Here is a 27,620-nt window from a genome sequence, read left to right on the forward strand (position 1 = left end):
TCGCTGGATCTAATACTACTGTTGTCAAGAGTAAAAACTGCCAAAGCATTTAAAGCAACATGCTAGATTCTATTGAACAAGCTGTACAGAGCATACTTAGAGAACACTTGTACAGTATTTCCTATCTACACAGGTCTATATCTGAAGTAAGAAAGATCAAATTCCAACATTATGTTTATCTTTGTGTTAAAAAATGACATCTACAGTAAACAGAAGAGCATTACTGCAGGCCAAGACTTAATCCGACCAGGCTAATGATGGCGAACTTATTTTTAGATAGTGCAGAATGTCCCCTGTTCTCTGAGCCCGGGTCTCCGTGCGCTCTGGCAGCATCACTACGTGTAATTGCCAAGCGCGCCCAGAGTTCTTTGAATCGAACATGCAGTTATTAATCTTCTCCTGTAGGGTGAGCGGCGCGATGGTGGCAACGTGTGGGCTTTGCTACGACGCGCTTTGCCCTGCATCCGCACAGCCGGAGAGGACTATTCCTGCTGCCATGACAACACTTTCTAAGTCTGTGATTCAGTGATGTTGAGAAAGGGAGGTCTCAGCATTAGGAGGAAAACTCGGATAGTACTGGCTGAAGCGAAAGCCGCGCTCCGTTTCTTGCTCTGACCAGCAATGAGCTGCAGGTTTCGAACTGCACGCAAACAAATTAAAGGAGACCCGCGTTTCGCTGTCCCGCTTGCGGTGCTGAACAACGGACAGAGCTCGGACCCCTCAGGAGGGCTCTGTTGTAGCGCCTCGGCAAAATTATCCACCACTCCTGGAATCTCACTGTACTTTTCTGGTGATTTTTGTCCTATACTTGCTCGTCATGTTTCTGCTGCCAACTTGCTGTATTTCGTGATGACGCGTGCATCGTCTGCTTTCAAAGTTCACGTCGCAACTCGCTAGAAGTTAAAGCACTTTGTGGAGTTCCGCGAGGATTTCTTTCTGTTGAACTGCTGGCGAAAAAGAAGGAAACATTCTGGATGTGATACTATTTTGAGTAACTCACTTCATTTATCAAAATAAATAAATAAATAAACAACCGACAGTCTTCATCGCTGGGTGTTGTTTTATATTTCTATATTTGTTATTGTTGTTATCGTGTACTCACAAGAGAGTGACGATGCAGCAGTTTTCGACATCCGCAACTCTGTAGGAATTATTGATTATCATTTCGGAGTATTGTGTGTTTGTTTCTGGGTTGGCTATTCTGTGTCCCTTCTATCTGCTGGATTTCCAAATATTCCTCTTTCTCACGTGAAGGATTTCTATAAACTAAACACTTGCCTCCCGCATCGTCAGATTTGAACTGTGGAGAATATTGATTACACAAGCAGGGGGACATTTTAAGGAAAATGGGCATTTGTAACAATTTGCTGGTGTCCTGGAAGTTGCTCGTTGTGCTGTCTCTCAGGCTACTGTTTCTTGTACCCGCAGGAGTGCTGGTGCGGAGCGGGGATTCTCCTTACCACAGAGTCATGGATAATCTGACTTGCAAGCAGGGAGAGGCGGTCTTGCTCAGGTAAGAGTCGTACCGCTGGCTGCCGCGCAGCTCGCCCGGAAGCAATGGCAACTTTCTTTCTTTCTTTCTTTCTTTCTTTCTTTCTTTCTTTCTTTCTTTCTTTCTTTCTTTCTTTCTTTCTTTCTTTCCGCTGTGTATTATCTAAATAATAATTTACAATAGAGTAAGTAAACAGAAAAGTAAGGTTCATCGACTAAAAGTTGATCAAGATAACTCATGACTTTTAATTTAATAATCAAATGATTGCTTTCTGTCTAGTAAAGTTGTTAATATGCATTATTAATAAACAATAAAAGTTCATCATACAAGTTAATCATAGTTTCCCGTGAACTAACATCATATGGTATGGACGATTATATATTTTTATTAAGATCTATTTTTTATATCTATTTTTTCTATATCTAGGTTTCTATGTGTTCAATTATGTCTAAATTACAGTAGACAGATGTTCATATCCCGCACACATTTTCAGTAATAATTTGTGCACAACAGTTAAAGGTGGACCCACTTAATTAGATACCTCAATACAATGCCGTTTTCGGCATTGTCATAAAACGACAAACTGATGATCTTTTAATCACTCCGTATTATTTATACATATTCATATTGCTGTGTTGCAAAACTGGATCCACAAACAAAATATATGTTACAAATATGCATAAACATGCTTTAGATTTCATGTTAAGAATGAGGAATGTCGTGTCATGTTTTCATTATAGTATAATCAAAAGTCGTGCTTCTTCTTCTTCTTCTTCTTCTTCTTCTTCTTCTTCTTCTTCTTCTTCTTCTTATTATTATTATTATTATTAATATTAATTCTTATTATTATTTTACATTTAATCTTTTATGGCGCCTTTCCCGCATATCTATCTATCTATCTATCTATCTATCTATCTATCTATCTATCTATCTATCTATCTATCTATCTATCTATCTATCTATCTATATCATATAATGATTTCTTACATCTATTTTATACTACCTTTCTTCTCTCTATCTTGGGAAGTTTTGTGTTGTGTTCAAGGTGGAAAATTGTGCATGGATCGGTAACTTGCAATTAGTTTGCTACTCAAAAGTACTGAATTATTTCTGTTTTTTATATTTCTTCTTCTATATAAATTGTCATGGTTGGTCAGCATTTGCTTTTATTTTTATCTTTTTTGTGTATATTCAGTTAAAATGAAGGAAATGTGAAAAATAAAAAATATCTATCTATCTATCTATCTATCTATCTATCTATCTATCTATCTATCTATCTATCTATCTATCTATCTATCTATCTATCTATCTATCTATCTATCTATCTATCATATAGTGCCTTTCTTTTATCAATCTTGGGGAAGTTTTGTGTTCTGCTGATGGTGCAGAATTGCGCATGGATCGGAGAATTGGGGTTAATTGGCTATTCAAATGTTTGGATTATATCTATTTTTTGTATTTCTGTTATTTTGGAATTTCTTTTTTAATATTATTTGTCATAGTTCTTTAGCATTTGCCTTGATTGTGTGTGTATATTCAGTTAAAATGAAGGTACTGTGAAAAATAGCAAAAAATGTTATCTATCTATCTATCTATCTATCTATCTATCTATCTATCTATCTATCTATCTATCTATCTATCTATCTATCTATCTATCATGTAGTGCCTTTCATCTAGATCTATGTCTGTCCTCTCTAATAATATGATAAATAATGACGTAATATGACAAATCATTTGAGACTCATTTCTGAGGACCATTGCTATCACCCCAGAAGTACTAAAAGGACGTTTCAGGTTTCTCTTTTGTTGGTTGGAAACTATTGTTGTTGCCTGAACAGAAGACCCCACAAAGGGACTAAATCAGATGGTGAAGCTGCAGTTTATCTTTCACTCCATTATTTTCAGCATTAACACTCCTGTAATTGAGGAATGCAGAGATACTTTCTTGTGTGTGTCACATGCTGAGTTTGATTATTCTTGGATATTGTGCGTTTTTCTGTCTCTTTTGATTAGAACTTTAATCCAAATGTTTTCAGCTGTGTCATTACAGTGTACATGTTGTTATTCAGAGTTGAGAGATGATGATGCTGCAGATTGCTTCCCGGTGCTCCCAATATCAGATAGTGAGACTGTGTTTATGTTACTTGTATCAATCTTCATATGCCTGTGCAGTGTGAGTTATCTGAGAGATGATCCAAAGCCACATGTTGCACGATGCCTACATCATAGTTCTAGGCGAAATTAATGCAGTCCCATAACTGGTCTCTTTTTATGTATAACTGTTAAATTTAAAACTATTATCTGTATGCTTAATTCAAAGTTTTATTAGAATCAAAACTGAAATTGTGTTACATGTTCAAAATAAGTTTTACCCAGAAGCCTTGGGAATTTTCCATAAATGCAGTAAACTGGGGAAGCCACAGGAGACTCCTTGATTAAGTTAGAGTGGCTAAAGTCACTGATCATTAGACATCTTCCTTCTTTTATTCTACAAGAGCTGCATGTCAAGTCTACTCTGCATCCGTTTAGAAATTTAATAAAAAGAGGAAATTTGATTGAAAACTATGCAGAATCCTAATGAATTGGTATATCTCTGTGTGAGCTAACAGCTAATGAAAGGAGGCTGAAGCGACTCCAGCTGTAAATCTCTGGTCGGCAGGTACCTATGCCAAGTCGGTTCTGCCCTGTTCTAGGAAAATGAGACTAGTAGGCCCATTGGTGAACATTTAATGTCATCTTCAACAATATTATTTTATTGCCATTTAGTAGAATTTAAGACCCAGTGGGAAAGGGCATTGAAACCTATGGACTGCTGGAGACACTTCGTAATGCATCAATAGCTGTCCAGTATTGTATTATTCTAACACCCAAATGGAGATGAGGCCTAAAACCAAAATATTTATTAAATCTTTTGTTTTAGTGGTTCCTTTTATTTTATAGAGATTTGTATTAAATGCACATAGAAGGTAATATAAACAAGAAATTGAGGTCTTCATAGGAATTTGCCATGCCCCCTTGTTTTCATTTTCAGTAGTGTTGATCAGTGAAATTTGTCAAAGGGTTTTTCACAGTAAATTTGCTCTGTTCCTCAGTGACCTTGTTTCTGAAATATTTTCCTGGAAATTCACCTTCCAGTCATCTGAGATTAACTCCCTTTCCCAGCACCCCATGATGCTTTGCAAGACTAGTATGGCATCATTGAGCTGGATCAGCCATGGATGTTACATGGGACAGCCCCCTGAAGTTAGTGGGAAAACTTACAGATACTTTCAAACGCAAAACGTACATGTAGAAGGAAACACCTTCAATAATATTACGTGGAGTGCTGTACAGTTAATGCAAACAGGAAGGAGTAGGGACATTTGTAGGATTTGTAGGGATCAGGGTCTTAGCCCCCTCTGTGACTGACTTTCACAGTTACACATTGAGAATGATCTGAATACTGAATGTAATTCTGGGCTCATCAGGCATACACACTCACTGCATCCCCTCTCGGGAATCGAACCTTGAACGTCAGCACCAAAGCCCCTAATGCTGCACTACGGCGTATGGTTCGTTCATTTGACAGCTGAGAGGGGATGCAGTGAGTGTGTACGCCTGATGAGCCCAGAATTAAGTTGGGGAGCTTCCTCATGTACTGTTTGAAGGATCCAATGTTCTAAGTACTCAAAGTAATGAAAGTTTAACAGTTGACGAAACAGAATGGTTTCTTGGAGCTGGCAGGAAATACAACTGATAGGGAGGAAATGAAATCAAAAGGCAGATGTGATGTTGATTGAAGGAGCTGGGGATGACGTCACAATCGGGAGAGTCATCACGATGAGACTGGAAGTGTGGTAATTCAGGGGTGCCGGAACAGAAGCCCTCTGTAGTGAGCGGAATGGACGTGAAAACGTGAGCGTTACGTCAAGTTGGACCGTTTTAGTCTTCTATCTTTCTGTTGGGGAAGGGAAAAAAAGGCATTAATGCTCCATTCCAATCCCCTACACTTCTATTCTTTTATGCCCTGTCAAGACCTTTGGCTGTCCCCTATTCGCATGTGTGTGACTCTATCTTTATATATTACGCTACCGTGGCTGTTCATTTGTCTGTCCAGGATTTTAAATCACCCCGTAGCTCGCAAAACGTTTGAACTTTTGACCTGAAATTTGGTACACATATACTACGTGACGTCTACTATCCGCTTTCAAGGTGATGATTGACCTCCAAGGTTATTCCTCTTTTTATCTTTATTTTATTCTCACCCCTACCACCTTCGCCATCACTTCCCCTACCTCTTCATATCTTAAATCATTCTTGAGGCAGATTGAAGACTTAAGTGCCAGCTTAAGTGAAAAATTAAATGTACTAAGCAATTACAACACAAACACTCACTTAGTCAGTTTTAACACGAAAAGATGCCGACAGAAGAAGAGAAGAAGTGGGCTGCTAGGATGGAGAAAAGAAGAGCTGCTTAGGAAGCGCATCAACCTCTGAGCAAACAAATGCTAAATGTACAGAGAAAGAGGATGAAAACTAGTAATGCTCAAGTCAAGTGTATTCATGGCACGCTAATGCTGTTACTGGCATATATATATATATATGTGTGGTGTCGGGCCCTCCTCACTGACGCACCAGTTACCTCCGCTTAGCTAGCGATTGAGAGAAGTACTTAACGGATTTTTTTCTGGAATTTGCTTGAACATTCCAGTTGATTTTGCGGCTTCTCTCATCGTGCTAAGAATCATAGTTCGTTGCATGTATATATATATATATATATATATTGTACCTGCCAAATTATACAAAGAGTACACAACACGTGTTTTACCCTAATTGGGGCTCATTAGGTCTACGCAGTTTTGCTTCCCCTTGCAGTGATTGAACCTCAGACATCTGCACCTGAGTATGTGTGTGTGTGTGTGTGTATGTGGGTAATAATGCATTGAAGTGTAAAATTCTTCACCTCATTGACCCAGTCATTGTCGGAGTCTATTCTATATGTTCTCTTAGTGTAGAGTTTCTTCCAGGGTCTCCAGCTTTCCTCCCACTTCCCCAAAATCATGGTGGTTAGGTTAATAACCCCTTTGTGATTTTGGAGGTGGGCCCTATTATGGCTGATCTGGGACCGTTTCCTGCTTTGCACCCAGCGTGCTGATGATAGGCTCCATCTCTTTCAATCCTGAATTGAATTATGTGACTTTGGGAATGTTAAAGTAATGTATATATGATCACTGCTATACACTTTCAGCTATAGTTATGTTACTTTACTTTGGTGTAAATGTTATTTCATTTTATTTTATTCTGTTAATCTGTGATATCTTTATGACAAAGCTTTGGGGCTTAAGGGGCTACTCATTGGGTACTTTTTCTTATGATGTTTTTCTATTGGGTTACCATGAGCACTGTTTAATTAGTGGGTGGCACGGTGGCGCTGCTGCCTCGCAGTTAGTAGACCCAGGTTCACTTCCCGGGTCCTCCCTGCGTGGAGTTTGCATGTTCTCCCCGTGTCTGCGTGGGTTTCCTCTGGGAGCTCCGGTTTCCTCCCACAGTCCAAAGACATGCAGGTTAGGTGCATTGGTGATTCTAAATTGTCCCTAGTGTGTGCTTGGTGTGTGTGCCCTGTGGTGGGATGGCACCCTGCCCAGGGTTTGTTTCCTGCCTTGTGCCCTGTGTTGGCTGGGATTGGCTCCAGCAGACCCCCGTGACCCATTGGATAATGGATGTTTAATTAGTGGGACCTGAGTAGTGAATTTCATTTCTGCATATGGATGTTGCAATGACTGTAAAGATCCTTGATCCTTGATATGAAACCCAACCTTCTCACCACTTAATTCAGGATCTGTGAGGAACCTTTCTTGGCAGCATCAGGAAGCAACTGGGAATAGAATTTCAGCCCAAAACAGTGATGACCAATCATATCCACATGCTCAGTTCCATTCAGAATATTGTCCATCAACCTAATATTCAGATCACGTGTGAGGAAAACTGGATTACTTGGGAGAAAATCACACACACACCTACTGGTCGAAAATTCACAAACCTCCTGGAGAGATTGATCAGCCACACAAATCTTCTAACTTCGGATCTACTAACCACTTTGCAAAGGGATGAAGAGAAAGTTTTGCACCTGATCAATTTGGAGAGAAAAGCAGTAATAAAACAAAACAGGTTTTACTTTTTTAAATCGAAAACTATTAAAATGAATTACTTACTGTGGCATTCACAAAGCTTTTCCTTGCCACCAGATACTTTTTTGTCATGCTTGCGCAACCATTCTTCTCCAGTTAACTTGATGTATTGGTGTAGCATGTCCCATGGAGTTTTCCCTTCAGATTAAGGAACACATGGTGGGCACACAGGAACACATCTGGAAAGCGCTGTAGAGTGGCATCTCTTTAACGGTCCAGAGCAGCCTTTGCAATGCATTCAGCGTGAATGAGGGTCTTGTCATGAAGCCGCTTTTCCCTGATTGACTGCCACAAAGCAAATCGTTGTAATGTGAACCAATTATGCGAGCCTTTTGAAGCATGTTATCAGTATGGACTGTACTCTCAATATCTTAATGTGCCCATAATTTTGTCAGCAGTGGTCCTTGAATTTCTTTGATGTTGGAGCAGCCCCATCATTCCATTATTCTATTAGTGGTTAGGCCTCTGGGTCATAGCACTGGTTTATGGTTTCTCTAAACTGTCCCTTTATGAGTGACTATGGTCCTCACAGGACAGAAGCGCCCTTTTTGGGTTACCTCATGCTGCCACCTAGAACTTTTTCACACCTTTTCTGCTTGCCTTGTTCTCTTTGCTGTTGGGATCGACCCTTAGAATCAGATTAAGTAAATTCAGTATAGGAAAGAATGAATGCTTGGTCTTCTGCAGTGGCCCAGCTCCTCACTGCCTCATTTCAATATAGTTTCACAATCTTTATCTCAGTAAATAACAAAATTTTAAAAAGCATTTAAAGCTAAAAAAAAAAAAAAAAAGTTAATTCAATCCTTGACAACCATTAGCGGGTCGCATATTGATCAAACCGTTTTGCACCTCAGATAGAAATTTCCATTTTTAAAATGCATATTGCAGCTTGATGTACACAGATTAATTACCAAAGCCTAATTAAACTTCTAGTGGTTAGAGATGCCGGCCTTTAATGTGCGCTAGAAAATATTCATACTTATTTATCTGCTTGCTTAGCTAGTTTTTTTTTATTATTATTATTTTTATTTTATTTCTATATTCTCTACCATACTCTCTTGAGAGGCAGTTTTTTTTTCCCCGAAGGACCCCCATTGGCAGCATAATCAAAGTTGAAATTCAAGCAAGGTCAGTCTAAAATTACAGGTACCAGTTTCAAGAGCATTTTATAAATCTTTGGTTTTGCATTTCTTTTGTGCTGGAAATATGTAATGCTTCTAATGTCACAAAAATACTTGCTGACTAAATAAAGCCAGGCAAGAATGTTGGTCATTGTTACTATATTCTGTTCAGAGGGATGTTGTACAAGGGCATGGCCATGTGGCAGCAGTGTGCGATGGTGAATGTGCCATGTGATGGAGGGGTGCCACACTTGGGGTTGGTTCAAGCCATTGCTCAGGGCTAACGGCACAGGCACTGACTAACTTTATTGATTGGTATCTGGCACCTGCTAGTTGGGTGGGTAGAAACTAGGGAGCCCAGAGAGCTAAGAGGATGAGGTATCACTTTTACACAGATAATGGCAAGGACAGGAACCAAGGTCCCTAATGTCATCTCACGCCATAAATATTCAGCCAGCCAGAGTTTGTTCCTCTTTTGACAGATAGTTACATATATATAGCTCTCTCTACACACTTGTGAGCTTTACATAGACAGTTAGAGGAGCCAGTTCAACCACTGCCAATATGCAGCACCTGCTTGGATGTTCCATTCTTGCAGCAGTATGATCCCTACACATTAGCTATTAGGGAATGAAGTGGTGAGAAAGACATTTAGCCAGTTGGGCTCAGAATGGACAAGCTCATGGTGAGCAATTTAACAAAAAAACACCTTATTCTTTTTGAAGGATGAGATTCAGGACCTCAGTTTTATGTCTCATCTGAAGGATGGCACCATTTTTACAGCACAGTGTCAGTGTCACTGCACTGATCTATCTATCTATCTATCTATCTATCTATCTATCTATCTATCTATCTATCTATCTATCTATCTATCTATCTATCTATCTATCTATCTATCTATCTATCTATCTATCTATCTATCTATCTATCTATCATAAAACGACAAACTGATGATCTTTTAATCACTCCGTATTATTTATACATATTCATATTGCTGTGTTGCAAAACTGGATCCACAAACAAAATATATGTTACAAATATGCATAAACATGCTTTAGATTTCATGTTAAGAATGAGGAATGTCGTGTCATGTTTTCATTATAGTATAATCAAAAGTCGTGCTTCTTCTTCTTCTTCTTCTTCTTCTTCTTATTATTATTATTATTATTATTATTAATATTAATTCTTATTATTATTTTACATTTAATCTTTTATGGCGCCTTTCCCGCATATCTATCTATCTATCTATCTATCTATCTATCTATCTATCTATCTATCTATCTATCTATCTATCTATCTATCTATCTATCTATCTATCTATCTATCTATCTATCTATCTATCTATCTATCTATCTTATTATAGTTTCATCATCTTAGGGAGCCCAAGCTTATACTGGCACACAGGGCTGCACAAACCTCCATGCCCAGCCAATTTTCTACCAATTTGCCACAACAGGTTGCTTCACAGCTCCAAACTCTTGAGTTCAAATCCTAGGCAGGTTGTTTGTACATTCTTTCTGTTAGCTTCTTCTTCATGGTGTTTGCATCTCACATCCCAGTGGTGGGTCGATTGACAGCTCTAAGTTGTCTCAGTGTGCGATTGTGAGAGTGCCATGTGTATTCAGGGTTGGTTCTAGCCATTGCTAAATGTGAACAGGATAGGCCATGATTTCTTGTGTCTTTGTAGTGGTTTAGCTTGTTAGAAAATAAATTAGAGGAGATCTGGGAAGAAAGTGTGGAACCCAAAGAGAATAAATAATTGAATTAAGTGCCAATTGTACAGAGATATTGTCAAGGACAGGAGCCCAGGTGGCTAGCGCCATACGATATAGTAACATTATCCACTGCAGCACCTTCTCACACTGCACCCAGTCAGCCTTAACTGTTGTGGTTGCTGGTTCTTTCATAGATTAGTTATTTATGCTGGTTAATTTGGCTCATTTTGCCCAGTTGGAGTTTAAAACACAGATGCAAGCTTCAATAGCGTGCCAGTTCAGAGAAGGCTATGCACAGGTTTATCATTTAGGTCCATTTCCAAATCTCTACACTCAGGACCCCCTAAATGGATATTGTTTAAATTGGGTGCCATATATACTCATTTAGAGAAAATGGGGGTGGGCCCCTTGTGGGTGGAAGTGCTGCTTCTGATTTGTTTTCTGTTATTATTGTATGTACATGCAGAGTGAGCAATAAATTAGAATGACTGACTCATGCGGCACATCTATGCTGTTGGAAGAGGACTTCCTGTCAGACATAGAAATGCATTAAATAGGCCAAAGGAAGGCAAGACAGTGGTGAGAGTCTGCTCACGAGAAGGACAACAAGGGACAAGACTGAAGGGGGTGGAGAGCCAACAAAAATAAGAAAAAAGATAGGAACTCAGATTCCTGGGCTCAGATTTATCTGGAGTTTGCATGGTCTGACCCTAAAGCTGTTAATCTGAAGAGGATAAGTAGCTTAGAAAATGAATAGAAGGTCAGCTTTTTAAAAGTGTGATTGTATCTGTTTTGGCACAGAGCATTACAATTCTGCATATGTCTGCTGTTTGAAGCCCTAGCAAAACAAGTGAATCACTCAGACTCCAAGCAGTGAGTCAGTGGTGGGTCAGCTGGTGTTTTATCGCCCTTCCGAGAATTTGCTCTCTTTTAGCATGGATGTGAACTCTTATAGGTGAAGAAACCTGATGGGCAGATGTTAGAAGAGAGTTTCATTGAGATGAACTTGTCAACGTGCACCATTAGCTGGGTAGGCAGTTGTAGAGGGTCTCAGTCCACTCACAGACGTTGAAGCAGAGTTCACTTTGCATTGTACAACTTTGTATTCCAAAGAAGTAAGAGTTCAGGGTGATGATTTTAGATGGGTGCAGAATTGGCTAAGACACAGGAAGTAGAGGGTGATGGTGCGAGGAGCCTCATCAGAATTGGCTGATGTTAAGAGTGGTGTCCAGCAAAGGTCAGTGCTAGGGCTGCTGCTATTTTTAATATATATATAAAGGATTTAGATAGGAATATAAATAACAAGCTAGTTAAGTTTACAGATGATACCAAGATAGGTGGATTAGCAGATAATTTGGAATCCATTATATCATTACAGAAGGACTTAGACAGCATACAGGCTTGGGCAGATTTGTGGCAGATGAAATGTAATGTCAGTAAATGTAAAGTATTACACATAGGAAGTAAAAATGTTAGGTTTGAATACACAATGGGCGGTCGTAAAATCAAGAGTACACCTTATGAGAAGGATTTAGGAGTCATAGTGGACTCTAAGCTATCGACTTCCAGACAGTGTTCAGAAGCCATTAAGAAGACAAACAGAATGTCATGTTATATAGCACCTTGATGTGTGGAGTACAAGTCCAAGAAGGTTATGCTCAAGGTTTATAATGCACTGGTGAGGCCTCATCTGGAGTATTGTGCGCAGTTTTGGTCTCCAGGCTACAAAAAGGACATAGCAGCACTAGAAAAGGTCCAGAGAAGAGCAACTGGGCTGATTCCAGGGCTACAGGGGTTGAATTATGAGGAAAGATTAAAGGAGCTGAGTCTTTACAGTTTAAGCAAAAGAAGATTAAGAGGAGACATGACTGAAGTGTTTAAAATTATGAAAGGAATTAATCCAGTGGATCGAGACTGCTATTTTAAAATGAGTTCATCAAGAACATGAGGACACAGTTGTAAACTTGTTAAGGGTAAATGTCACACAAACATTAGGAAGTTTTTCTTTTCACAGAAAACCACAGACATTTGGAATAAGCTACCAAGTAGTGTGGTAGACACTAAGTCTTTAGGACTTTCAAAACTTGACTTGATGTTTTTTTGGAAGAAATAAGCGGATAGGACTGGCGAGCTTTGTTGGGCTGAATGGCCTGTTCTCATCTAGATTGTTTTAATGTTCTAATGTTAGAGTTTATCTTCAAAGGAGCAATCAGAGCCAAGTACCCAGTCCTGGTGACACAGGGGAATCCCAAAAGATGTTTTAATGACAGTTAGTTTTCCATCAGACCACCTTTTTAACTCATTTTTTATCTTACTGTGTCACAGGGAGGCGGAAGTCTATACTAGAAGTACTGATCAGAAGGTAGTTACCAGCTATGGTTAGGACACCAGTCCATTATAAGAAACACCGACATACACCCACATTCACTTATACCGTGCTATTGGAGAGTCAAAGTCAACCAAACTTTGAATGTGAGAGGAAAGAAGAGTAATGCACCAGGTATGGTAAGAGTTTTAAAACTGCACAAATAGGTGACCAGTCTAAGATTGTAACCCCACTTCCTGAAACATCTCCTAATGTTATCAATCTGAGCCAACACGGAATCCAAGAAAAGGGCCTCAGTCCAAAAACTAGGGCTTAAAACTCCATTGATGCCTGGAAACACAAAGCAGGACCCTGACCCTGAAACACAAATTCAAACTTAAACAAGACCAATGTTACTAATCGTCAAAGGGAGAGAGGAACCATACAAACCCCTGGCTGAAAAGAACACAAAAAAAAATGTTACAGTAGTAATGTTAGTTCCAAAAGAATAATGTCCATAAACAAAGCAAGACCCAAAATAGAAAAATGGCATGTTAGCTTGCAAAAACAATTGCCAAATTTAAAGACAAAATTGTTAAACAAAGCAAAAAAATCAAAAAACAGAAAATCCATAGAACACAAAGTGTATAAAGAATTTAAAGATGAAGATGAACAAGAAGTGCAGAAGCTAATACTACAGTGATAAACTGTGACATTTCAGGCCTTTAAATAGGCCAACTGCAGCCACAGCTGTGGTGTCAGGGGGCCGTGCCCCTGTGGTTCAATACACACAGCACAAAATACCTATAGTAAGCAGAATAGACATAAAAAAGAAAAGAAACTTTCAAAGGAGAGAACCCATATAATATTTTGAGTTATTTTATGGGTTTCTACAGTATTGATTCTGTTTGGAAGCTTTTCTCATCATTTTGATTTGATTTAGAAAAGCTTCATTTTTATTTGTTGACTTGATGCGGTAGGGTGTCTTATGTGACCACAGGATGTGACAATATAAATATGGTAGAAGTTACTTCATACCTTACCCCTCGGTTATATAAAATTCTCTAAAAAAAAGCACTGTTAGCTTTGAAACAAGCAGACCCTAGTGTCAGGTTTGATTTTGGTTTATTCAGCTCCTTTTTGCCCTTGACTTTGATTCTTATTTTACCCCTGTGTTTTGTTTGCCTGACGGTTTTGCCTCTTTAATTTCTGATCTGGTTTCTCTCTTAAAATGTTTCTAATCTCATGTTATCATCTCCTGGTTTTTTTATTCTCTCACAATAATCCTTGGATGAGTGGCACGGTGGTGCAGTGGGTAGCGCTGCTGCTTCGCAGTTAGGAGACCCGGATTTGCTTCCCAGGTCCTCCCTGCGTGGAGTTTGCATGTTCTCCCCGTGTCTGCGTGGGTTTCCTCCCACAGTCCAAAGACATGCAGGTTAGGTGCATTGGCGTTTCTAAATTGTCCCTTGTGTGTGCTTGGTGTGTGTGTGTGTGTATGCGCACCCTGTGGTGGGCTGGAGCTCTGCCCGGGGTTTGTTTCTTGCCTTGCGCCCTGTGTTGGCTAGGATTGGCTCCAGCAGACCCCCGTGACCCTGTAGTTAGGATATAGCGGGTTAGATAATGGATGGGTGGATGGATAATCCTTGGCTGTAGTTTCTGTTACACTTACAAAGAACTTAAAGAATAAAAGAAAGAAAGATGAACAACTTGTGCAGGAGCTAATGCCTCAGCAATAAGCTGAGACATCTGATGCTTTTTCATAAGCCAGCTACAGCCACATCTGGGCAACAAATAATCCATTTACAAACATAAAGGAATTAAACATATTTAGAAGCATAAAACATACAGTAAAAATCAATAAAAAAGAAAAGAAAAAAAAAAGAAACTAAGAAATTTGCCCAAACCAAGAAACTTACAATTGGAACACCATGTTTTATACAGAGAGCTGATAATGGTGTTCTACACGCTGGTAGTAGAGCTGAGTTAGATTACTGGTTGGCCATTAAGATTGACAGATCTCAGTTTTAAGTGGAAATCTTGTGAGGATAAAATGAATTCAATAAAATACAAAATAAAAAAACAAATGTTTTTTTTTAGCCATTGGCACAAAGTAAAGCTATACAGGAATGGCCTAAAAATGGCAATGCTAATGTTCTGCAGTGGCTGAGTCACAGTCCAGATCTCAATCCAAATCAATATTTGTGGATAGACTTGAAAAAGATGGCTGGACTCTCCCATCTCCATGCAATCCGACAGAGCTTGAGTGGTCCTCCTGCAAAGAAGAACAGAGAAAAATGTCAGTGTCTAGATGTGCAAAGCTGATAGGGGGAGAGAGTCCTGTGCACACCGATGTAAGGCTGTCATGGCTGCCAGAGGTGCATCAACTAAACAGTGACATGAAGGCAGTGAAAATTGCAATCAGTTATTTTGTGTTTTATATTTGTAATTCATTCAGACCAAATTACAAGATCTGTTCTGACTTCTGTAAAATCTGAAAGAACACATTTTTTCTTACCCAATCCCAGCACAGCTACACCAATAGGTGGGCGGGGCTAGTGTTGAACTGCTCATTGAAGGAATGGCTGTGGGCGGAGTCCAGACCTTGACTTACTACCATCTTTAGTCATCTAACTGTAGCAGGTAGCTTCTCATTTTAAACTTAAACAGCTGAATTCAGTCATCACACATGTCCATAGCAAATCTGACTTTGGGAAGAACAAGCAGGAAGCAATCCAATAGGAGTTTATGGAGTGCAATTCCTGAAGTGAATGTTAGCAGTTTTAAGATTAAGATTTGCCTGAGTTCCATACAAGAAAGACTATACCTTCAATGTGCCTTTTGGAAAAGGTAAAAATGCCATCATCTTTAAGGCTGAGAGTTTAAAATGGAATTCAGAGATTGGGTTTGATGAAAGGAATGATGCTTAGGGAAGAGGGCTAGGGAGAAGATCAAGAGAATGGAGAGAAGGTTAAGGTCATTAACATCAGAGACAAAGACGCAGAGCAAAAAGTACAAAGTGAGAAGGAAGCAGTGGGAGGAGAAGCAAGATAAGACAGAGCTGGGAAGGGAGAGGCAGCAGAAAGACGAGCAGCCAGAGAATTGATCTTACCTTGAAAGAAGGAGGAGAACTCAGAGCAGCTGAGAGAAGAGACTTAGGGATTAGTTCAGCTTCCTGAGTGGAAAATCCAGTTAGTAGTCTCAAAAAAGACCTTCAGATCATTTTGCCCCTTGACGATTACCTCAGAGAAATAATTCCTCGCGGCAGCAGGAGAGTTTGTCTGCACAGCCAGAGGCTGGAGTGTAGTGATGAGGAGACCAGTCGCTAAGCCCTGTTGTCATTCCAGCCTCAGGCCATGGAGTCCTAACGTCTCTCAACTCGTAAGACGGTTTGCTGTTTTTGCTCTTTTTGTTCATATTTGAATAGTGGCCACACATAGACTGTGATTGTCCAGGGTATATTCTGAAATTTTGAAATTCTTTCGCCACAGTCAACCTAAAGGCTATTGAGAGCAGTGGCACTGTCTTTTAAAGTTGTTTCATATGAACAGTGCTTTACATATTTATTAAAATAAAATGAACCATCCAACCACTCATCCCACCATACACAATAGCAGAGAACTTCAGCCTATTTCAGCAGCACTCCACGCTAGGCTGGAGTCAGCCCTGAATCAGCCACTATTCTGTTGTGGTGAACACACACTCTCACACATAATGACATATAGCCAGATGTGCAAAACCGCTTACTACAATTTGTGATTATATTCACCTGGATCTTATCCTAGCAGCATCAGATGCCAGGCAGGAGCCAACCCTGGATGGGTAACTCCATTATTGGGCCCACTCACAAACACCTCTGTATTGGAAAAATTTTGAGTCACCAATTAACATAAACTTCAAGTCTTTGGAAATGTGGGTTGAAAAATAATCCAAGTGGAACTTGTAAACTTTACGCAGTCAGCGATTGAGTTGGGGATTCTTTTCAAGAAAACAATTAAAAATGTAAAACATCATCCCCATTGACTTCGTAAATTTGCTTCTTCTATTACATGCTCAGTTAGGCAGACCCTGTTCCAGCAGCATGGTAACCAATACTGGACAGGACGCCAGTGCCTCAATTTGTGTATTCACACACAATGGGCCAGTTTTAGTCACCAGTGAATCGTACGTACCGTACATGTATTTGGGGTACAGAAGGAAAGCACAAGTACAGAGAACCTGCACAAGGGATCACACAAACACCACACATACACTCACTGGATAAATGATAATTACTACATACTGATACTGGGTAGGTCCTCCAGTTGCTTTCAAAACAGGCTGAATTATTCAATACATGAAATTTAACAAGATGTTGGAAACATTTCTTTGAGATTCTGGTCCAGGTTGACATGATTACATGGCACAGTTTTTGCAGATTTGTCAACTGCTCATTCATGCTGCTGCGAATCTCCCATTGTACCACATGCCAAAGGTGTTCTATTGGGTTCAGATCCAGTGACTGGGAAGACCACTGAAGAACACTGAACTCATTATCATTTTCATGAAACCAGTTTGAGACGACTTTTACTTTGTGATATGGTGCATCATCATGCTGGAAAGTAGTCATCAGAAAGATAGGTAGATTGCGTTGATTGTGGTCTTGGTCAGCAACACAAGAACATGGCATTCAAGCAGTGATTGATTGGTGTTAACAGGCCCAATATGTGCCAAGAAAACACATCATTACAATACCATTACTGGCCTGGACTGTTGACACAAATAAGGCTGGGTGTATGGATTCATTCCTTTGGCAGCAATTTCTGTGTATCTCAGCAGAAATTGAGATTCATCAGACCAGGCTCCGTTTTTCTAGTCTTCAAATGTCTAGGTGTGTTGAGCCTGTGCCCACTACAAGCCTCAGCTTTCTGTACTTAGGAGTGAAGCCCTTCAATGTGGTCCTCTGCTGGTGTAAGCCCATCTGCCTCAAGGATCAAGCGTTGAGCAAACTGTGATTCTTTTCTGCTCACCACAGTTGTACAGAGAGGTTGACTGAGCTACTGAAGCCTTTCTGTCAGCTCGGATCAGTCTGGCCATTCTCCTCTGACCTCTCTCGGCAATAACACATTTCTGTCTGCAGAATTGATGCTCACTGGATGTTCTTTTGTTTTTTGTACCATTCTGAGTAAACTTTGGAGACTGTTGAGTGTGAAAATCCCAGGAGATCAACAGAAATGTTCAAACCAGCCCATCTGGCACCTACATTTGTACCACAGTCAAAATCATGGAGATGACATTGTTTTCCCCAATCCAGTGTTTGACACAAACATTAACTGAAGCTACTAACCTGTATCTGTGTAATTATATGCTGTGTACTGCTGCCGCATGATTGGCTGATTTGATAATTGCATGGATAAGTATTCCTAATAATTTGCTCTGTGAGTGTACAGCGACCACGGTGAGAATTAAGCTGAAGTCCCCGGAGTAGTTAAATAGAAGCATCGCGCCATGACACCTTCTGCCATTTTAAAACATTCAAGAAAGTGTCAGCTTTTCCATTATGCAGGTTTAAGCTGTCATGCTTTCTATGCAATGAATTCATTTTTGTTCAAGAGGATGGACTTGTAGCTGTGTGCTGATTTTACAATTTGGTTCAAGTATGCTTTATGAAAACTGTAAGAAACTTGATGTTTCTATTTCATAATGTGATTTCTTCTTATTATTTCACTGCCTGTGAGGAAATAAAAAGTTAATTTATATTTGGTCATTTTTAAATTAATATTTAATTAAAAATGACAAAAAAAATCATTATTTCTCCATTTTTTTTCAATTTTAATATTAGGGAAAGGAACACTTATTTATATGCGTTTTCTAGCTTCTTAATATTTAATTTTTGTAATAAACAGACAATATATTAGTTATGTACATTCACTTTTACTTTATTGAGCATATTATTTTTTTCAAACACTCCACATTTTTCAGATCTACTACCCCAGTGGTATTGAATGCTCCATCATTATAGAAGCACAGCGCCCCCTACATGTTCTAGTAATCTCTACATCTCTGAATCCTAGGGTTTAAATGAATACTTCTCCCCAAAACACAAAACTATATTGTTTATATGTTACTTACTGCATGTTGTTTGTAGTGACTTCCATGTCTTGTTTTCATGCAGAACAAGGATAACAAAGCAAACAAGATAAAAATGTTCTCGAGAAATGTCATGTTAGTCGTGTTGCATAATCCACATGTCAAATCATCCAGTCATGTGCTCATAATGTCCAAAACATGTTTTTTGCTAAAATATTGTTAAATATACCACCTGTAACCACTAGGGGGCATTGAAGCACCCCAAACCCCAGACACAACCTCACTATCACAAGTCCCAGTTTAAATTAAAGGTTTATTAGCACAAATACCATGCAAAAAAGTGACACAAACACACGCACAATACTCTTCTTTTCTTTTCTGCTCTTTTTCCTTCCACTCCGGCAGGGGAGCTTTGTCATCTTTCACCTGACTCCAGCTTCTCTGGATGAGGTAGAGTGGCTTTTTCTTTTATTTTGGACATGAGAGTATGTCTGGTGCCCGGGCATAACTTGTTGGAAGCACTTATGAGTCGAATGGAAGCCCCTGAAGGTAGAGACTGTGATTGTAAGTCCCGGCAACTCTCCCTGGTAGCCCCTATGGAAACCTAACAGGGTTGCTCCATGGTGTTACAGGTCTCAGTATGCCCTGCAAGTGTCCGTGTGGGAATCCCAAGCCAGGTAAGAATCCCTGTTCAATCCTGGCCTGGACACCTGTCCATGTATGCTGTCCTCTAGAAAACACTCTCGTGAATGAAAATGGATGGAGGTCAGATGTGAACAAGCATAAAAATTGAAGACTTGCCCCATCATTACATTTATACTCATAGCGGTGAGCCACAAATGGAGTACCTCTGGCTTATATAGAACCAGTCTATGGAACTGCATGGGTGAACTGACTTCTGCTTGTTGAAGTATCTTAGATATGCACAAATGTAAGGCATATTGTTATGATATGAGATTTTATCCAAAGCTATGTAAGGAGAGGCCTCCAAGAAGAAGCTGGGTGAGGAGCAGGCTGGAAACCTACCTGGTCAACCCAGCAGAAACAACCTTGAGTTCAGCCAGGCTTCTAAGGTTACCTTCTGGCTTTAACTTGAGAAAGCACAAAATAGAACAATTGTATAAACTAAAACAAATGTTAGGAAGTTAAAGCCCCACAAGATGAAGGATAACCGCTAACCCTCAGTTTGAATTAACAAGGCACATGAAGAATCTTTATAAACTCTGGAAATGTTCACAAAAATATCAAAATGCAAAGGAATAGCTCAAAATAGAAAACACACACACACACACACAAAGGAGTCAAAATAAGTTAAACAAAGTCAGAATTCTTAATAAAAAGCAAAAAAATGTCAGAAAACTCAGTAAATCCAAACAGTAAAATCTAACAGTAAATTCCCAACTACTAGGCTTTTCTAGTAACATCACATCTTGCCTGAAGAAGGGGCCTGAGTTGCCTCAAAAGCTTGCATATTGTAATCTTTTTAGTTAGCCAATAAAAGATGTCAATTTGCTTGACTTTTCACTACATTCATAATGGCTAACACAGTACAACACCCTAGTACTATAGGCTCACATATATAGCCAGATTTTGGGCGGGATTGGTGACATCAGGGTGGTCCCATTTCTTAGGGCTCCATGAGACATGAGAAATAATCATTAAAAATTAACAAAAACAGCAAGAAAAGATAAAATACACATAATGTTACATGCTGGTTGCCTCTTTCCCTATCTTGTGCCCCATTAGTGCCTGTTATATTCTAGTTTGCTAACTGGACATAAAAATATAAACACGTATTAATCACATAACATAAAGACATGAGAAATAATCATTAAAAATTAGCAAAAACATCAAGAAAACAGAAAAAATGTTTTCTCAGTTTTTTTATTTTTAATAAATTTGCAAAAACCTCAAGTAAACTTTTTTCACATTGTCATTATGGGGTGTTGTGTGTAGAATTCAGAGGAAAAAAATGAATTTAATCCATTTTGGAATAAGGCTGTAATATAACAAAATGTGGAAAATGTGATGCGTTGTGAATACTTTCCGGATGCATTGTACATGATTTCAATCTTACTTTCCCCCATTTTTGTAACATTTAGCTTACAAACACATATACTGCATGTATATGGCATAGTGGTTAAGGCCTTGGACTTCAAGCCCCACTACTGACGCTGTGTTTTAGTAGCAGAATATCTGAGAGAGCACCATACTAGCAGCAGATCAAGACTACACTGTGCAGTTCGGCACTACGAGGAATTGATCCTCAGGTGTCAGTGAACAGTGGGACAAAATCAGTCCCAAATTTAGCAAATCCACAGCTGATCTTGTTTTGGTCTGATGTTTCTCTTTGGTTTGCTCAGCTGACTGGCTGATTGCTTGTTAACGATGGCGCGCCAGTAATTAACGTCTCACCATCTCTCAATTAACGACGTGCCACTACACATTTCTCTCAGTTTAAAGTGACAGAACACAGGAAATGCAAACTCAGTGAAAAATAACTGCAATTATTGTTAAGCTACGTTAGACCAAAGTGAGTGTCACTGTTGTTATTATAAACTAGCTGTCCCCCGCGGCTCTGTCCATGTAGTAGTGAAACAAGACAGACTTTAAAAATCAATTTAAAAATTAAAAAAATGCAATTCTGGCCAAGTAGAAGGTAGGTACGTTCCATCGTCAAATGTTGGCACTGTATCTGATCATGTTCAGTTCTGATGGGAGAGCGTCCCCGGCGTGGGTAGAAAAGCATGTTGCCGTGATGTCTCAGCAGCAGCTACCCTGTAAAACACACATAGCTCTGATCTCTCTCTCAAAAACGTCAAATGTTACTCCTTAACAATCAGTAGATGATAATGTCTTTTGAACAAACAGGTATCACTAGCTAAGTGGAGGCAAGATATGCTCCAACACGTGGAGAGAGGTAGAGCGACTCGACTGGAGGCTGGCACGTGAGTGAGGAGGGCCCCGTCCCCTTCAACCTTGGCCTGCAACCTCTCTGTCGGATTTGCGCAAATAAATCGGTACTGGAAGCAAACTATGATACACAGCGAAATGAGAGAAGTCGCAAAATCAACTGGAATCTTCAAGCAAATTATAGAAAAAAATCCGATCTAAATCCGTTAAGTAAGTCTCTTGTGAATAGCAAACAGACAGACAGACAGACAGACAGACAGACAGACGCTGGATTTTATCTTATATATAAACGGGTACGCGTGGAAGTCTGTGTGTCTGTCTGTGTGGCCCAGAAGTGCGAGGCTACAGCTTGAAGCTTAAAGAAAGTGACTCTGTCGCCAAAGTGAAACTGCCGCCGCTAATACACAAGTGAGGTGAGGACATCGGCAAAACGAAACCTCCAAGGAGAGAAAAGCTCACTTAGCCACTGATAAAGCACTTCGGCAAAACAAAACCAACGAGCAGCCGCTAATACACAACCGAAGCGATTGATTGATTGAAGTGCCAGAATCCATTGTTTCTAGAAGCCCGGGCCTTTTACAGCACAGCCAGTACATATATATATATATATATATATATATATATATATATATATATATATATATATATATATATATATATATATATATATGTATATATATATATATATATATATAAATATTACTCAATTCACACGAATGAAAGGGTCCTGAAATCCCCATACGGAAAGTAATGTTGACCATATTTGAGTGAAATTGTGTCTGAAGTGTAATTGTCTCTCTCTGTCACTTATTTCCCAAAGAGCTGGTCCTTATCATTGATTTTACGTTCAACTGTTTCTAATAATCAAATGAACCCAACAGTCACTGAAGCATGTAAATATCCAGTCAGAGGCTCGACAATGTTTGTAAAGAATGTCCTATCACAGTTCAGACTTTACTATACAAACTCTTTGTAAAATATGTGGTGGACTCCCAGATGGGTTAAAGTGGAGAAGGACAAACCAACTGAAATGGCCTTTACCTCACTATTAGCACATACTGTAGACTTATCGTGCTCAATTGGAAGAATTCCATCCCACCAGTTTTAAGTCAGTGGGTAACTGATGTCCTATACTATCTGAAATTGAAAAATAAAAATCAAATTCTCACTCAGAGAATCTGTTCAACATTTTTGAAAAAATATGGCAGGATCTAATTAATAACATTTAAGAATAAGCTTCAATATCAGAGTAAAGGAGCGGAATGGTGGTGCAGTGGGTAGCGCTGATGCCTTGCAGTAAGGAGACCTGGGTTCGCTTCCCGGGCCCTCCCTGTGTGGAGTTTGCATGTTCTCCTCCGGGCGCTCCGGTTTCCTCCCACAGTCCAAAGACATGCTGGTTAGGTGGATTGGCGATTCTAAATTGGCGTGTTTGTGTGTGTCCTGCGGTGGGTTGGCACCCTGCCTAGGATTGGTTCCTGCCCTGTGTTGGCTGGGATTGGCTCCAGCAGACACCGGTGACCCTGTGTTCGGATTCAGCAGGTTGGGAAATGGATGGATGGATCAGAGTAAAGGATACTTGTCCTTCCTTGCTGCTTCAAAGATTAGCTTTGCTGGCTCACCTCTCTTTCTTTTGGGTAGTTGTTGAATTTTGGTTTTGTTAAGTTTGATTTGATTGTACGGATTGTTATATGTTTTAATTAAAATTAATAAAATAATAATAATAAAAAATATTGTGAGTTAAGATTTTCTCCCACAGTCCAAAGACATGCAGGTTAGGTGTATTGGCGATTCTAAATTGTCCCTAGTGTGTGTGTGCGCCCTGGGGTGGGCTGGCGCCCTGGCCGGGGTTTATTTCCTGCATTGCACCCTGTGCTAGCTGGGATTGGCTCCAGCAGACCCCCGTGACCCTGTAGTTAGGATATAGCAGGTTGGATAATGGATGGATGGATGGATACTGTCAGAGATGTCATGTCAGACCTGGAAGATACTTCCATGACACTCCAAAGGAATAGAGCCTGGAAAAAAACTGGCAGCATCCTTCAATGCATACTTAATGAACTGGTGCCTGAGCGATTTCTCAAATAAGAACGCGGACTCTCGGTCTTTTTACTGAAGATTAATGCTCAAATGTACGATGATCTGTATTTTTCTGTTTCTTATATTATACAACATAAATATTTCCATGCATTGCTTGTCTTGTCTTTTTCTACAGCATTGAGTTAAATAAATCTGATTCAGTATCACGCTTTAATTCAGTTCAAATATAAACATCATTTCTATATTTTTTAATGGCATGTAAGTGCCCTTTCATGTCCGGAACATTCTGTCTGATAGAGAATTCGTTTTGTAACATTACCCGCCAAAGTCTGTGAAACTTGCTCAAGAGGCCTTCTAAGTTAGAATACAGCAAGTTAGCACACTGCCACAGCTCTTTATCTTAGTGTTGCGTCGCTGCTACTCTTCAGCCCTAGGGCACACTGCGACAGAGCTAAACCCAAAAGTGAATACTGCTACTGTAAATTCGTACTAAGACAGAAGAGCACAAGATCATCCCGAGCTCAGAGCACACCGCAACTGACCCAGTGTGACCATGAGCAAGTCACCTCACCTGCCTGTGCTCCAATTAGAAAGCCAAAAAACAAACCGAAACAAGTGAACTGTATCTCCAATATTGTGTGTCGACTTGATTATAGGCTGTCACAAGAACGACAAGAAAGATTTGGGGCAGCCATCTGTATAATGTGCCATGGCTGCAAAAAAGTATTTTTAAAGATAGCGAGTTGTTCAGAAGACTGAGTCCAAAACAGAACTGTAGTATACAGTATAGTCAAGATGGAGGCTTTAAAGGCCAGTGTTAGGAAGTGAAGTCATCGGGGCCGGAAGTGGAAGTGACGTCATCAGAGGCGGGACCAGACGTGACAACATCAGAGGTGCCTGAACCGGAAGTGACATCATCAAAGGCGACAGAAATGGAAATGATGTCATCGAATGCACAGGAGACGGAAGTGACGTCATCAAAGGTGCTGGAACCCTGTGGGATTTCCCAAGAATGGTTTGCAAGGGATTGAGAAAGAGAGTTAGTGCACCCCGCCGCCCCCTTGGTCGGACGTGGTATTGCCATTACTCACGCCCTTTATCTGACTCCTACTCGCACGTGTGTGACAAGGCATCGGTCAAGTAATAAGAATAAATGGCCTGCTATGACAAAGCGTGTATGTGTGAATGTTCCCAATTGGTTTCTATGTTATGGTTTCCGCTTAAGAGTGCATGCAAAGGTGGACGATAGTTTGAGGGCTGTTAAAGCACCTGTTTTCCTAACTTTTAAGTTGCTCGCAGGACTACAAGTTTCTTACCACCAATAGATGGCAAAGCTGGCCTTCTTATTATCCATATTTCACCAAATAGCCTCATTAATGTCTCTTCTTTTATTACATGCAGTTAAGTGTAAGTTATTCCCTATATTGTCATTAAGAGTATTAAAAAGACAGCTCTCCTCTGAAGAGTTTAAATAAAATAGGCAGACAGTTATTTCAGAAAAGCGCTTCAGGTTTATTTGAACTTCCAACCGATGCTTCATTTCCTGTAGAAAAGGGCTTAATTGAAAGGAGTGCTTTATCTTATTCGTTTAAATCTGAAGAATGAGTCAGAATCGCAGCAATAGAAACGCAGGGCCCTTTGCCTTTTCACTGAGGCCATGCTAAGATATACGGTGTTGGTTATACCCTCATTATCCGTGAAAAGGCTGCTATCATATTTTCATTCATTCAGTTACTAAATTTCCTAATGGCTGCAGTGAGGCAGAGTCTATTGTGGAAGCACTGAGTGGAACCAACAATGGAAGAGGTGCCAGTGCACCACAGGGCATACACCTATTTGGAGCTGGCAATTAACACATTTTTGAAATCTTCTTCTTCTTTCGGCTGCTCCCGTTAAGGGTCGCCTCAGTGGATCATCTTGATCCATATCTTCCTGTCCTCTACATCTTGGTCTGTTACACCCATCACCTGCATGTCCTCTCTCACCACATCCATAAACCTTCTCGTAATATGGGAGTAAAAACTACAGAACTGAAGGAAAAGCCCACAAAGAGTGTGCAAGTTGCTCGCAAACAATAATGACAAAGAGATTCAAGCACAGGAGCTACGAGGCAGCAGCAGCCGCAATAACCACTGTGCCAAAATAACACTATAATATTTCTAAAATTCTTATTTTAATTTTAAACTGCTCAAACATTTTTGCCAAGTCTTAGAGGGTGCAAATATAAAAGAACAGCAGTGCAAGCCCTGATGACATTTTACACCAAAGCTCTTTTCTCCTATTAAGGCTTTGGGTCTCCCATGGCCCTTTGAGACGAGACTTTACTTTTATTATTTCCAACTGCCCTTAAACTTCATGTAACAATTTGTTCCTTAAAATGAAGACATGCCGACTTACCCATTGCACCCTCAAACCTGACTGTATCTTTAGGTGTTTTTAATAAATAGTAATGGATTTGGGCAATATCTTCAACTAATTGGTAAACTGAAATATGAAAAGCATTATCAGGAAAGATGCAAAGATGCTGTAATTCCTGCTGCTGCTGCTGCTCTAACATGTAGACACGGTACTAATGACTTAGTACGCTGCCTTCATATCGATGCCTCACTCACTTCAAACATATTTTGAACTTTGCATAACCTGCTTTTCCTTTAGATACAGGCATGTGAAAAAGTAAATACACCCCTTAGAAACTGTGGACTTTTTCAACATATTTAAACAGGCAAACGTTAGACCTAACTGTGCGTATAGATAAAGGGGACATACTTGAACAACTGACATGGTGTATTCATTCTCATAATCTAAATTAACAAAAAAAATGTGGAAAAAGTAAGTTCGCCACTACATTTATCACCACATCAGATCCTCCCAATTACAATCCAGATTAGGTGCCAATAATTAGAATCTCCTTATGGAATATGCAGGTGGACCGTGGATATCAAGGGCCAGCTATACTCTTTGCTATTGAGGTGTGTGGCATCATCTTGCCAAGATCAAAAGAAGCCTCAGAAAGAAGGTTGTGGATGTCCAAGAGTCTGCCAAGGGGTTTATAAAGATCACCAAATTATTTGAAATCACTCATTCCACTGTTAGGAAAATCATCTACAAGTGGCGTTGTTTTCAAGTGACTGGAAATTTGTCCAGGACTACCTGGCATAGCAAACTCAGGCCAAGAGCTGACTGATTGATACTAAAAGAAGAACTTCAAAAATTGCATGGTGGGATCTGCAGGTAACTCTTGCAACAGTTAGAAAGAGATTGCACAAATGTGACCTGCAGATGAGGCATGCCAGGAAAACAATTTTATTGTCTAAAAAGAACATACAAGCAGGACTGCAGTTGGTAACACTTTAGTTTAGGTACTGCAAAAATGTATCTCTTACTCATTTACCCTCATGTACGAAGACCTTCACAAAGGCTTCTTTTGATCTTAATAGCGCTTATAAATATCAGTAGATTGATTATTAATCTCTGTGCCGTGTGGCATATTGACATGAAGGTAAAATGACTTGTTAATGTGAAGGATCCACAGGTCTTACACTCAATGTGTTATCAAGAGATATGTATCTCAGTTAAGGCACCTCAGAGCACTCCAAAGTGAAGTTTTGTTAATACGTCACATTGCAGAGATGAATAAACACCTTACTGATGCCTTTTAATTTTTTGTTTTTTCTTTATTTTATCATGTGTCTCTTGCTGAATTGAATTTCCCATTGGGATTAATAAAGTATCTATCTATCTATCTATCTATCTATCTATCTATCTATCTATCTATCTATCTATCTATCTATCTATCTATCTATC

General features: G+C 39.6%; 1 protein-coding gene across 3 annotated transcripts in view; it reads left to right on the top strand.

Moving 5' to 3' along the window:
• Positions 1–477: 477 nt before the first annotated feature.
• The window catches only part of LOC114658249 (neurotrimin-like), a 702,230-nt gene continuing 675,087 nt past the window's right edge, over positions 478–27,620 (top strand). Inside the window, exon 1 of one of the 3 annotated variants that reach the window (XM_051931916.1) lies at positions 478–1,513. In XM_051931916.1, the coding sequence (XP_051787876.1) occupies positions 1,347–1,513 (167 nt within the window). In that variant the 5' untranslated portion in view covers positions 478–1,346. The remainder of the gene's footprint in view (positions 1,514–27,620) is intronic. The other 2 variants (XM_051931915.1, XM_028810397.2) reach the window with 2 other exon arrangements.

The sequence above is a fragment of the Erpetoichthys calabaricus genome, chromosome 9 (genome assembly GCF_900747795.2).
Source record: "Erpetoichthys calabaricus chromosome 9, fErpCal1.3, whole genome shotgun sequence".
In the NCBI taxonomy this organism is placed as follows: Eukaryota; Metazoa; Chordata; class Cladistia; order Polypteriformes; family Polypteridae; genus Erpetoichthys; species Erpetoichthys calabaricus.